The following is a 13195-nucleotide window of genomic DNA, read 5'->3' on the forward strand; positions in this document are numbered from 1 at the left end:
TAACAAACTCGACCTGACCATGAATTCTCCCTTTTCCTGAAGACCCTCCTCCATTTCTACAAGTGCTGGTAAGCGTCCACTTCTAACTGTAATTCTGAAGGCATGAGTTATTTCTCTTCATCTCCCTCCTCCCTGGCAGCTACTAGATTTACAGCTTGCCTGCACTGTTTCCTCCCTCCCCAAATTCTAATAGTACCCACGCTTCCTTCTAATTCTGCCCCCCCAAAAAAAACTTTTATCAACGAGCCTAAAACAACGAAAGGGAAAACCAATTCCCGAGTGCTGTTTCCCTGCAGCTGACACAACATCTATTCACGGAATTCCTCGTACGCAGGCGAAATACTCTCCAATTAGTACAGCAAGCACGTTGGTCTTTGAAAAATCATTTTGCTACAAGTGTCTAAAGGGGCAGCGCTACAACGAACGCAGATATAAATGATTCCCAAAGCAATTCCATGCTATTAAAATCTCTGCAAAATACAATACAGATAATTGAAGTTATTAGAGACTAAGTTACCACTATTAAGATAGTATTTAAAACGATACATGGGTCAAGGCGACTTCAGCAAGACGCCAGTTTAAAGAAAAAAACAACCCGTCTACAAAAAGCTTTGTCTTGTTTCCCGCATTATTTCCAGTGCTCAAATCCCCACAATCCTCCCCATTCGTTTCTCCCAAAACACACCCCCTGGAGACTACATTGTGGGAAACCCGGGTCTATCCTCTGCTTTTCCACCCCTAAATTACCCAAAGCTCCCGATCCCCCGATAACCTCTCAAAGTCACTAGGGAACGAACCACGAAGGGGGCCTAAATCCGCTAGCTCGGGCCCAGCTCCCCCTTCTTCCCGTCCTCAACGGTCCGCGGGGCCCAGGGCTCACCTCTCCACCCACTCCCTCAGGAAACGCATTTCTTCGGCGTGCAGGACGCTCGGATCCTGCTTACACATCTTCACGAAGGCCCGAAGCTCGCTCACTTTGCGGGGATCCATGGTCGAGAGGCGGGAGGCTGGAAGCGGTGGGAGGCGGTGGAGGCCCAAGGCCTGGCCCGGGCGCGGCTAAACGTGACCGAGAAGGGGGCGGCTGCCGCGAGGCAGAACAGACTAGAACCTCCTCAGCCGCTGGCTCCTCCCCTACAACGGCCTCGTGACCCCGGTCCTTGGCTCGCTCATTCCTACTCCCTCTGCCTCTGGACTTGGTGCACCGCCTAGAACCTTCTAGAAGTGTAGCTGTCCGTGATAGTGCCTGCTTCTAGACCCGCACATTCTTATTCGTATTTTTTTCCTCTGACCTAGTTCCTGGGATAGATGAAGGACCTTGTGTGTGTGCGTTCAAGCGGGAGGCAGGGAGGCATTCGAAATAGAATAATCTGCGAAGGTGGAAATTAAGCAGAATGAGATGCCCTCTGGGGGGCTGGGTGGGGAGCCTATAGGACCGGCGCGCCAAAACCCAGCCGGGTGACGTCATCGCTCTGCGCCGCTGCGGGAGGAAAGCCCCCGAGCGGCGCCTGCAGGAAGGGGCAGGGCGGTTAGCCGGTTTCCTGGCGACGCGGCTGTGTTGGCGGCTTCTTTCCCTGCAATTTGTGCTTTTTCTTCTTGACGTGTGTGTGTTGGCCATGCCTTCCCTGCTCTCAACCCCCAAGCTGGTTCCCGTTATACCAAGACTCCGCTGCCTCTCAGGTTAGAGTCCTTCCCGCCGGTATCCCCACCAGGACTTTCCTTGGGAAAGCCTAAATAAAACTGCCCAAAGAGCTAGAAGTTGATTCTTGGTTCTGAACCGGTTGGCTCCTGGGCCCCCACGGATTTTTCTTTTAACCTGCTGTTCTGGGAAAGTGGGCTTTAGGTTCTGACATTATGGGAAGCTGAAATGGTTGAACCCCGAAGGACTTCTTTCAAAGATACTCGAATCCAGAATTTTACCTTTTGTAAAAATTCATCACACTTGGCTAAAGTGTTTCATATCAAATGACGTTTGTTTCTGTTAAGGCAGCATAAAATCGGGTTTTCAAAGGTTTCATAGGAGAGCTAGCTCAAAAGATAAAAGAAACGTTGAGAAACAAATGTTTTATGCAGTTCTGTTTACAAAGTACTGGAAGTAAGGGGAACGTGCCTAAAAGTTATATGAACAGTCAAGCTAATATAGCGCAGAAAACGTCAACCCTCCTTGTACAGTGTAGTGAGCAATTAATCTGATTAACATAAAATTTTGCACTGAAAAATGAGTCGTCCATCTTGCAGGGGTATCTGATACTGGATTGTATTTCAGATGAGGTGCTCAAAATGCTAACCAAAAAATAGGGTATTTGACATCAAAAGTTATCTTGGCATTTGTGTGTAATACTTGGGTTCGCTGGATTGATTTTTTTTTTTTAAATATCAGATTTCTATTAAATTGCCCATGGAACAGAGCTTGTTCTGTAAGCTTAGTAGTTAAATTTTGCCTTTGATGGGAATGAATGAAAACAAATGTGACTCATCAGTTATAATCATGGAGACCTGTGACAAGACTAGAACCAGCTTTTTGCTTCTGATCTTTAACTTTCTTGAAGCTTCATGTAAATCCTGATTTGATCCAGCTTTAGGACTAGATACTGGACTACAGTACATAAAATCTTATAAATTTATTGTAGTTTGCTCCTAAGGAAAGTAAGTTCAGCATCGTATTATATTACCACTAAATTTTTTTTAACTTAATGAAGGAGTGACATCAAATCTTCAGATTACCAAGTAACTGAAACACAATTAAGTCTGATGTTTGTTACATGATTGTTTCTAGTCTTTTATACCACTTATAAATCTTAATTCTGCTAGCAGCTACTCATTTTGTGAGCCAAGAAGTGCAGTTTCCTCCAGCTGCTTTTGAGTCTGTAGTTATTGTGGCTGCATCTCTGCTTCCCCACTGTTGCTCACAGTGAGATAGACAAACAACAAATAACACTATGACTGAGTGATTATAATCTTGGCCCAGGGATTTCAGAACTTGGGAAAGATAGGAATGCATTTGCGTTGTAAGTATTGTGTTATCCATGGTTTAACTTTCTTGTGACTAGGACTTGGAATGTCTATGGTATTGGTTTCTCTCTCTTTTTTTTAAATAATTCTTTGAGACTTCCATACAATGTATTTTAATCATTCACTCCTTCTCCCAGAACCTACCTCCTCAGCTACATTTAGTTGTCCTTTAGAAAGGCTCTAGAGCAGTGGTTTTCAGCCTTCCTAAGATTCGACCCCCTTAATTCTGTTCCTCATGTGGTGACCCCAAACATACAATTATTTTCATTGCTATTTCATAACTGTAATTTTGCTATTATGGATCAGTATAAATATCTAATCTTACATGGGACCCCTGTGAAAGTCTTCAACCCCCAAAGGGGTCATGACCTACAAGTTGAGAACAAGTGTTGCAAATTAAAGATTATTGGCTTCCAAAAGAAGTGTTGTGCACACTTTTTGTCCCAGCACTAGGGAGGCAGGTGGATTTCTGAGTTTGAGGCCAGCCTGATCTACAAAGCTAGTTCCAGAACATCAGAGATACATAATTGAGACCCTTTCTCAAAGAGGGAGGGAGGAGGAGAGAGAGAAAATTTCTCACCTAAGGCCTGCATATCTGAAGTGACAGTAGGTATTGTTTTTATTTTGGGTCATTGATTATGGGTGATGGGGATTGAACCTGCAGCTTGACAAAAAATAAGCACTGACTCTCCCACTGAATACACGCCCCACCTACTCTGCAAATGTTGCTAATTTAAGGTCCACCTAGTTGATTTATTAGATTGAATATGCTGCTAGTCATCTGAGAAGCAAAATAAGCTACTAGTTGTATATTAAAAAGTTGTATTTTCAAATGTAAGTTATTTAAGATACATAGTAAAGCTGACATAAGTTATCTTCAAAACTTGAGCACCAAATCTGAACTCTAAAATGTTTCTCCCGTGATAAGCAGATAAAAAGGCAAATAACTGTGATATAGCATGTACTAATGAAATAAAGGCCCTTTGTTGTGGAGAAGAAAGATGTAATAAAGAGGTAGAAAGGAAATGCAGGCACACCTCTAAAAGAGATTTGAGACTTGAAGGTCTCACCACAGATTGTGAGAAATGTCTTGACAGTAAATGTTGTCGGAACCATAGAACACTAAGAACAGTGGTGGTACTTTGAAATATTTTCCTGGGTATTTTAAGGTATTTATATGAAAAGGATTATTTGGTCAAATGCATAAGCTGCAATCTGAACATTTCCAATTAGCCTTAAGTTCCGAAAAGGGAGATGATGTATGTAGCAATGATTGGCAAAATGTATTTGTTCATTGAGTCCTCTTTCCTGTGGTAAGGCATAGACTGATATTCCTGGACATAGTGGAAAAAGCTGGGCTTTGGCTCAGTGAAGACCATGTAGATTCTGAGAAACACTGAGAGAGCTGGGTATGGTTGGGAACACTTCCCAGTACTGGAAAGGCAGGAGCAAGTGGATCTGAGTTTAAGGCCCATCCTGGAGAATGGGGAGGGGAGATACCCCCCCCCCCAAGACAGGCCTTATCTCTGCAACAGTCCTGCCTGTCCTGGAACTCATTTTGTAGATCAAGCTGACCTCTAAGTCACAGAGATCTACTTGCCTCTGCCTCCCAAGTGCTGCGATCAAAAGCAGCCATTATCACTGCCTGGTTTTTTTTTTTGTTGTTGTTTTTTTTTTTTTTTTTTTGCTATTGGGAAAGATAATTATCTGAATTTTTAAAATAGAAGTGGATAAATGGTCAGATATGGTAACATAGTCCTGTAATTCCAGCATTTAGGAGAAAGAGGCAGGAGGATCAGAAGTTCATGTTCACCCTTGGCTTCACAGCAAGTTCAAGGCCAGCCTGAGTTACATGAAATCCAGCTAATAGAAGAAAAGAAAGATGAATTAGAGGACCTATCGATGCAGTCTTACTGTTTCTGAGATGTTGGGTTTTGGTTCTTGAAATGGATTTTCTTTTACTTTTTATTTATTTATTTTTTGTTTAATCCTGCATGGAGACATGTTAATCTTAATAAAGGACACATTTTATGTAAATATCATTTAAAATGCCGTAAGCTGTTATGGTTTTATTTTCTGAAAATAACTTTGGATGCTAATTGTCCACAGTTTCTCCTAAAAGATAAATTACCTTTCCTCCCCACTGACAATCAGTCAGTATAAAACAAAAGCTCACGTTTTCTATGGTAGTTATTTAAAAACAGTAGTTATGCCTGGCATAGGGGCACACACATTTAATCCCAGCACTTGAGAGGCAAAGGCAGGTGGATTTCTTGAGTTCAAGGCTGAGGCCATCCTAGTTAGAGATCAAGTTCTAGGACAGCCAGAACTAGAAACCCTGTCTTGAAAAGCAAAGCAAAAATCTCTCTCCTCTCTCCTCTCTCTCTCCTCTCTCTCTCTCTCTCTCTCTCTCTCTCTCTCTCTCTCTCTCTATGTGTGTGTGTGTGTGTGTGTATACATATACAGTAGTTAATATAGTTGTTTCTCACTTTCAATTTGGTATTTTAACAAAGGTCATAAGTTTTAGTGTTCGATGGATGATTTGTTTGCAACCTTTAATACAGTAATTTACAAGAATTTGGGACTAGCAGTTTGATAATGCATGGAATTTACTATTATTACATTTCTCAAATACAAAAGGAAAAAGGATATATATGGCCAATAAATGTTATGAAGGAAGAATTTAATGACAAATAGTGTAATCACAAGTCATGCAGCAAATTGTTTTCAGTGCTTAATAATTGAACATCTCTTGTGTAGCTCTCCTGTCTCACTTAGGAGTTCTATTCTTTTGTTTCCTGTGTTCCAGAAACTGTTGATCTTAACTCCTGTCATACCCTGTAAGCATATCTTGTTTGCTGTACCTTTTCAGTCTATCCTAATGTTATCACTCATATACACACCATTGCCACCACCTTGAACCAGACTATTATAATCTCTTAAATAGATTGTGGCAATATTTTAATTTCCCTTTTTCTACCCTTGCTTGCTTGAGTCTTTCGGCAATAACAAAGAAATCCCATCATCTTTGAATATGTGATTCCTTTCCTCAGAACCTCCTATGGCTTAGTTTCTCTCTCATGTAATGGTTAACATTGCATGTGGTGATCAAGCAGCTCCTGAAGAATCTGCTTCTTTTCAATGTTTTGGCTTCATCCATTTGCTGTCCTTAATCTGCAGCAATGATCTGAGTGTTCCTCAAACTCTTCTCATGCAGCTTATGAGGAATGCTGCCCCTTGCTGGTCTAAATGTTTGGAATTGTCTCACCAAATATCCACATGAGAAAATTATAATCCTAAACTCCAAAATTACTTTGCTCTATCGCTTTTATCAAGCAACTAAAGAAGCTAGCAGATCGTGCTTTACTTGTTTGCTTAGTGCTGTGTGTACCTCACACACCTAACCCTGCTCAACAAGTAGTAGGCACTCAAATAGTAATGTTCAGTGAATAGAATGTTGAAAAGCAGCATCATGAAGATGAAAGCATTACAGAAAGCTAAGGCATAACAGTGTTGAAGTAAAAGTTAATTTATTTTTTTTAAAAGGCAAGTTTAAATAGAGTATTTAGCTCATACCATTTGGTATATAATGTGTTTGTAACTCACCATTTTTCTACCAACATGATCTTTAAATGAAATGGCTCTAGTATTTTACAGTAATGCATTTGTAGATCCTACATACAGACAAGATAAAACTAAAGTTTCATATCTAGAGAGAGTAGCCTGCATCTCATGCTAGCCAGGTTGTTCCAAGGAATCTTGGGTAATACTCATTTTTTTTTTAGTTGTAGTGTAATACACATTAAATTTAGTTTACCATATTAGACATTTTTCAATATCCAGTTCATTGGTATTTGTATATTCACATTGTTGAAAAGTGGGGTTCCAGAATGTTTTTATTTTACAGGTCTGAAGCTTTGTACTTACAGAACAACCTCTTTTCTACTTGTCTCAATTAGACTGCTTTAGATATTATGTTAACATTATTCATTCAGTATTTGTCTATGAGTAACTAACTGACTTATTTCACTTACCATCTTAAGATTTTAGTATTCCAAAAGCTCATCTATGTTGTAGCAAATGACAAGATTTTTCAGTTAAAATTGCCCTCAGCAAACAGCTAAGCCACCGAGGCAGACAGTTTGCCAGGCTTTTTTCTGAGTGTGTGTGTGGGGGGGGTGTGTATGTGTGTCTGTGCATGCATACATGTTTATGTGCATGCATACGGCTCTTGTGCATGCAAATACTCACAAGTGTGACTGTCGGTTTTTGTTACTATCTTGAGCTTTTGATGAGCATTTGGCTACTCCTACCTCTTAGATACTATGAATAGAACTGCTGTGAACATCTTTGTGCAAATTTCACATTCTTTCAAACTCAAAATACATGTTATAATCTGAACCTGTGTTTCTTAGTAGGTTTTTATCACCTAATGCTATGTACATTTACTGAGAATTTGTGATGGTATTAATTAAAGAAATTAAATAGGTTATAAAGTCCACTGAAAAAAAATTCTATGCTTAAACAGCCCAAAAGTAAAATGAAAAAAACTGTAGTTTTCCATAGTTTAAAATCATTGTTACCACAAATTCATCTTTTTCTAACATAAGCTTTCACACTGACCAAATGTCCACAATCCTGTTTTTCTTTTTGTTTTTTTTTTTTAAATAAGCTGGTTATGTAGTGCGAACCTTCGATCTCAGCAATTGAGAGGCAGAGATAGGCAGACCTGTGAGTTTGAGGCCATCCTTGTTTCCATAGCAAGCTCCAGGCCAGCCTGGACTACATAGTTGAGACCTTGTCTCAAAAACAAAATGAACACACATACACCCGAGGGGGGAGGAAAAAAACTATCTATGCTTACATAATATTAACAAATATCTATAAAAAGCTGTGATTAACCAAAACACACAAGAGTGGTGTTCAAATGTTATATGATCATAATGTGTGTAAAGAGTCAATTAGCGATTCCTTTTGTTTGACTTCTTCTTCTGCCCCTCCTTATGCTTCTTCTTTTTTCTCCTGCCACCTTCTTTGAACCCTGCTGAGAAAATGGAAGCATCCTTCTTGCTGGTGACCCAAGGTGTACCTTGTTCATTGTTGTCCACAAGAGTATATTGAGATATATCTGGGGGGCTGTAGGAATTTGGTGAGTAATTGTTGAATGCCTGTCTTCTCCAGTTACGTCTTTCTGCAAAGCCCTCTTCATCTGCCACACTATTTACAAGAAAGGATTTCAACTCACCGTCATCTTCGGCTTCTCTTTCTTGACGGTTCTCAAAAGTTTTCTTTGTGTTGATGTTTCTTCTATTAACAATTTTACCTGAAGGTGTAATGGGTATGTAATTGCCCATCCCAGTATCATCAAATGCCAGGGAAGAGAATGAAGGAAGGCCTTCATGCCCCAGTGAAACATAAGATGTATATCCTGTGTCATAAGAAGACAGCCTGGCATACACTGTGTGGTCACAGGCACGGGAGAAAAGGGATCCTGAGCCTCTGCTTCTGCTTCCATTAGAGCTCCTGGAGCTGCTCAGAAGGTCCTCAAGTGAGTCCTCAAAGAAGTGAAATGAAAACGGGTCCCTTTCACCAAAAATTTCCTTAAAGACATCATCTGCCTTACGGAATGTGAAACCATACTCATATTCATCGTCAAGATGACTTCCACTGCCACCATTTAATCCTTCCTTGCCGTATTTGTCATAAATGTTCCGTTTTTCACAGTTTGATAGTACTTCATATGCCTCAGCGACTTCTTTGAATCTTCGCTCTGCTTCCTCTTTGTTTTCTGGATTTTTATCAGGATGCCATTTAAGTGCCACTTTACGGTAAGCTCTTTTAATGTCCTCTGGTGACGCATATCTCTGCACTCCTAGAACTTCATAGTAGTCCACCATAGTTTGACAGAGTATTAGAAACAAACACCCTTGATAGTGAGCACTGTGTTTTCCTTGCAGCTCAGGCTCTGTTGCTGCTGCTGCTGCTGCTGCTGCTGGTGGTAGAAGTGACTGCAAATAGGCACATTTTTACATTGAAGGTAGTGTTAGTACTGTGGGCCACTGCTGAAAGATTTGAGGGTTCTGATTATGTGGCAAGCAGAGGAACAAGCGTATGTCAGAGATGCATTATGGTGTCATACTGAGGTAGAGATAGGGGATTGAATCTTCCAAATGCAATTTTCCCAGAGTCACTTTGTGCTGACCACCTCTGCCATATCTTCCTGGAAGCTCTGGATAGTGCCTCAGTGTGATCTGTGCTATTGGCCACAGCATCCCTCATATATTCTGACTTCCAGATTACTGAGCCTTAATTATTGCACAGTTCATCTGGTTTTTGTTGGTTGGTTGGTTGGTTGATTGGTATGGTTTGCTTTTTGTTGGTTTTTATTTGTTCTTTTGTTTGTTTTGAGACAGGGTTTCTCTGTGTAGCCCTGGCTATCCTGGAACTCACTTTCTCTGTTGACCAGGCTGGCCTTGAACTCAGATAACCTTCTGCCTCTGTCTCCCAAGTACTGGGATTAAAGATGAGTGACACTACACTCCAGCTTCTATGTTTTGATTTAGAAAAATAAAGACTTAGAAAACTTTGTGGGGAAAGTGTATTCAAGCAGTTGAGCTTATTGTAGTAAAAAGACATACGTTCAATAGAAGATATAAATAATTTAATTGTAATAAAAACTATGATGGAAGATATACCAAGTAGATAAACTAGTTGTGTGAGAGGCACCCTGGGCTATGGTATTACAGACTTGCTAGAGTCAGCAGCCTGCTATTCAGGCTTTCTGCCAGCAGTGAGTCATTTGAGATGATAGGGTCTGTGCCTACTTAATGTTTATTATAAAAACACAGGTAAAAGCCACAGAGCCCATGCTATGTACTATGGCTCTGTTTCCCAGAAGGAAAAAGAAAAGCATGAATAGAGTTCTTAGAAGCTGTGTATTTATGTATTCAGTATATAATATATACTTTATACCAGGCAGTTTTAGCTTCTGCTGAATAAAACTAATTTTCTATTGTAATGGGATACAAAAAGGGTAAGGTAGTTATACAAATTGCATAAAATACTGGGCCCACTCAGGGGGTGCATGCCTTTAATCTCAACACTCAGGAGACAGGCAGGTGGATTCCGATGAGTTTGAGGACAGTCTGATCTCATAATGAGTTCCAACATAGCCAGGGCTATGTAAAGAGACTCTGTCTCAAAGTGACAACAAAAATGCATAAAACAACTTGAGAAATTGTAATGTCTTAAATTATTACCTTTATGTCCTGAAAAGCAAATGACAAGAATGGGATGGACAGAGCAGAAGACTTTTTCACACTGATTATTAGAAACACAGCTCCTCAGCCCAGCACTGGTGTTGGATGCGAGAGCCTGTGACTAAGTGATTAATAAACATACTGAAGGAATATGGCTTCATAGATACCAGAATCTGACCAGATAGAACAGTTTGAGGAGTTCCTGGGTACCTACAAGAAACCTGCTTTTTGGACTGTGTTAGAGTTAACAAGAGAGGTAAAACCTGAAGAGGTTACCTGTTCAGATTATCACTTACAGAAGTATTTAAAATGACACAGAGAATGTCCAGGAGATTGCAGGACTATCATATTGAGCAGAATGAAGCCCTAGCAGCCAAAGCAGGACTCCTGGGCCAGCCTGGGAAGAGAAGCCCTGAGACCCAGACTTAGTGAAAGATTGCCAGCAGCTGTTGCACTGGAAATGAGAGTTCATTGGGTGGCCTTCTGTCGTGACTGCCTGACCAATGTAAACTACTGAAGAAACAAAAATCACTCTTCACCAGAAAGAACACAGATGGCCTTACTGTTGAGTGAAAATGGTGTGATGGATGCAACGTTGTCAAGCGAGGCCTTAAGATTCAGCAGTGTGCTCACCTTGATTACAGAAATAAACCACTGTTCCTTTCTTCATGACTTAATTTTAAAAGCTGAAGATATGTCCAATAGTATATGGAAATAAAAAAATGTATTACTAAAAGTAAAATAAATGAAAATGTCACTGAAAAACAAAAGAAAGGAAGAAAAACTTGGGAGGAGATGGCCTTCGAGTTTTGTCTGTTTAACGGTGCTGGGGATTGATCCAGAGCCTAACATGTGAAAGTTAAGTGCTGTATCTTTGAGTTACAGCCCAATTCAGACTTATTTTTTGTTTGCTTGGTTTTGTTTGTTTGTTTTTTCAAGACAGGGTTTCTCTATGTGACCTAGGCTGGTCTTGAACTCAGAGGTCTACCTGCCTTTGCCTCCTAAATTCTGGCCTGCACTGCCACCACCAGGCTCAGCCTCAGACTTGTGATTTTATTTCTTTTCTTCATACCCCTGTATTCCTTTCACTTCATTAGCATGCTCGTACTATCATAAGTCATTCTCTCTCGTGTGTCCTTTCCCTTCCAGAAACTCTAAAGAGCAGACACTGCTGTGCTCTGGGGAAGGTTATTTCTCTGGAGGTTTTAAAGGTTGTATTTAGGCCTGGCAATGGTGGCTTGCTGTAATGATGTTCATGAACCACTTTTCACTTACCCCCTCAAGGGGAAGTAACTTGAGTGATTTCTATTGAGAGCAGTCATCACCTTCTGCAGTCTCACACAAATATTTTTTTATGAACAACTCCATGTGATTGTACCCATTGTAAGATATAATGGTTGCTGTGTTATTAATCTAACTCTTTATTATGTAGTGTTGTAATGTGTATTGCCTCATCTCCACTATACTTCTTTTTGACTCCTAAGGAAAACAGTCTTACTCTTTGTCTTGCTTAGCATGTGTTCCAGTAGTGTCCTAAATAAAATGGTTAAATTAATGCTAACCATGCTTGAATTATATGTGTTATGACTAAGCATTTTTTCACACATTTTTATCAGACTAACATTCCAAGATTAAGTGAAATAGAGAAAGAATATTTGTTTTCTTATAGCTAACATTATCTCAGTAAAAATGTTAATTCTGTTTTTCCAAATTTTAGAACATAGCCTCTGGCTATCTCTGAATTCCTTTCTGACTCTTGTTGTTTTTACTCATTCCTCCTCCCCCTCATAGCCCCTTATTCATAGAAGGCACCTTCTAAGGTAGTTTAAAGTCTCTGGGAATAAAGATCTTATCTGTGTTTCTTAGAGCCCAATACAGCCTCTAGCATAGAGAAAGGGCCACAAACACATTGAAAGGAGGAGGAAAGAAATGCTAATATGTATTTTGTAATGATCCAAACTCTGGGAATAGGTAGTATGCATGCTGTGAAGATGTCCCATTGCATCCTTTGGTTTTTTTTTTTTCCTTCAGGATGCATGTCATGTTTACATCGAAGGTACTCCCTCCAGCCTGTGCCGAAGAAGATTCCAAACCGGTATTTAGGTCAACCCAGCCCAGTTACACATCCACACCTCCTCAGACCAGGTAAGGTCTTTGACTATAACAACCACCTCTCTGTTTAGATGCTCTGTCTGGAATAATGCTGTGCATTAAAATTCCCCCCCCAATTGTGTGTCATGATTGATTATACACTGATAGTATTGTTAATGTGCTTGAGGGATTGAAGTTTTAATCTTAACTAAGTTTAGATGAGTCCATGGAGCTACTAGTATTATGTTGACATCCGGTCTAAAACAATAAATGCAATAAACTATAATTCAGAATAACCAGTAAGAAGTATATCTTTCAGGATTCTTTTTATAGGTATGGGTATTTTGCCTTCATGTATATCTGTGTACTGTTTATGTGCCTGTTGCCCTTGGAGGCCAAAAGAAGGCATTGTATCCCCTGGAATTGAAGTTAGAGATAGTTGTAAATTGCCACGATGGTGCTGGGGACTGAACTCGGGTCTCTAAAAATGCAACCAGTGCTTTAACCAGTGACCATCTCTAGCCTCATATTTCAGAAATTTTTAACTAGAAATTCTAAGTTGTAGTTTCTAGAACTATTTTCTGTTGATCTTTTGTTTCTATTTAAAATGTTAAATGTTTATATGAAATTTTTAATAGAATTACTTCAATGTAGGTTGAACAAAATTTCTGGATGTTAGTCACTGTGAGAAGTTGATAAATATCATGCAAAAGATTGTGAAGGTTTCTTTCTTTTGATTCTAGAGGTGCTGTTAGAACGGGTTTCATCACAATTGCTCAGATTAAGACTTGAAACTGGGGGGAGGGGAACACATGCATTTAATCCTAGTACTCGGG

At 40.0% G+C, this 13195-nt stretch overlaps 3 protein-coding genes across 3 annotated transcripts in view; 1 reads left to right on the forward strand and 2 right to left on the reverse strand.

Moving 5' to 3' along the window:
• Positions 1 to 1313, reverse strand: part of St13 (ST13 Hsp70 interacting protein) — a 33621-nt gene extending 32308 nt beyond the window's left edge. Inside the window, exon 1 of the mRNA XM_051189438.1 lies at positions 881 to 1313. Coding sequence (XP_051045395.1) covers positions 881 to 990 — 110 coding nt within the window. The 5' untranslated portion in view covers positions 991 to 1313. The remainder of the gene's footprint in view (positions 1 to 880) is intronic.
• A 78-nt stretch (positions 1314 to 1391) lies between these two features.
• Xpnpep3 (X-prolyl aminopeptidase 3) overlaps positions 1392 to 13195 on the forward strand; it is a 48586-nt gene continuing 36782 nt past the window's right edge. Inside the window, 2 exon segments of the mRNA XM_051189104.1 lie at positions 1392 to 1677; positions 12300 to 12413. Of these exon segments, the coding sequence (XP_051045061.1) occupies positions 1392 to 1677; positions 12300 to 12413 (400 nt within the window).
• Positions 7929 to 9088, reverse strand: Dnajb7 (DnaJ heat shock protein family (Hsp40) member B7). Its single transcript, XM_051189439.1, has one exon. The coding sequence runs from the start codon at positions 8904 to 8906 to the stop codon at positions 7971 to 7973; it is 936 nt and encodes a 311-aa protein (XP_051045396.1). The 5' UTR covers positions 8907 to 9088; the 3' UTR covers positions 7929 to 7970.

The sequence above is a fragment of the Phodopus roborovskii genome, unplaced genomic scaffold (assembly GCF_943737965.1).
Source record: "Phodopus roborovskii unplaced genomic scaffold, PHOROB, whole genome shotgun sequence".
Lineage (NCBI taxonomy): Eukaryota > Metazoa > Chordata > Mammalia > Rodentia > Cricetidae > Phodopus > Phodopus roborovskii.

Excerpts from the sequence above, each read along its gene's own strand:
- Dnajb7 (XM_051189439.1), bottom strand. The coding sequence starts at position 8,906 with ATGGTGGACTACTATGAAGTTCTAGGAGTGCAGAGATATGCGTCACCA.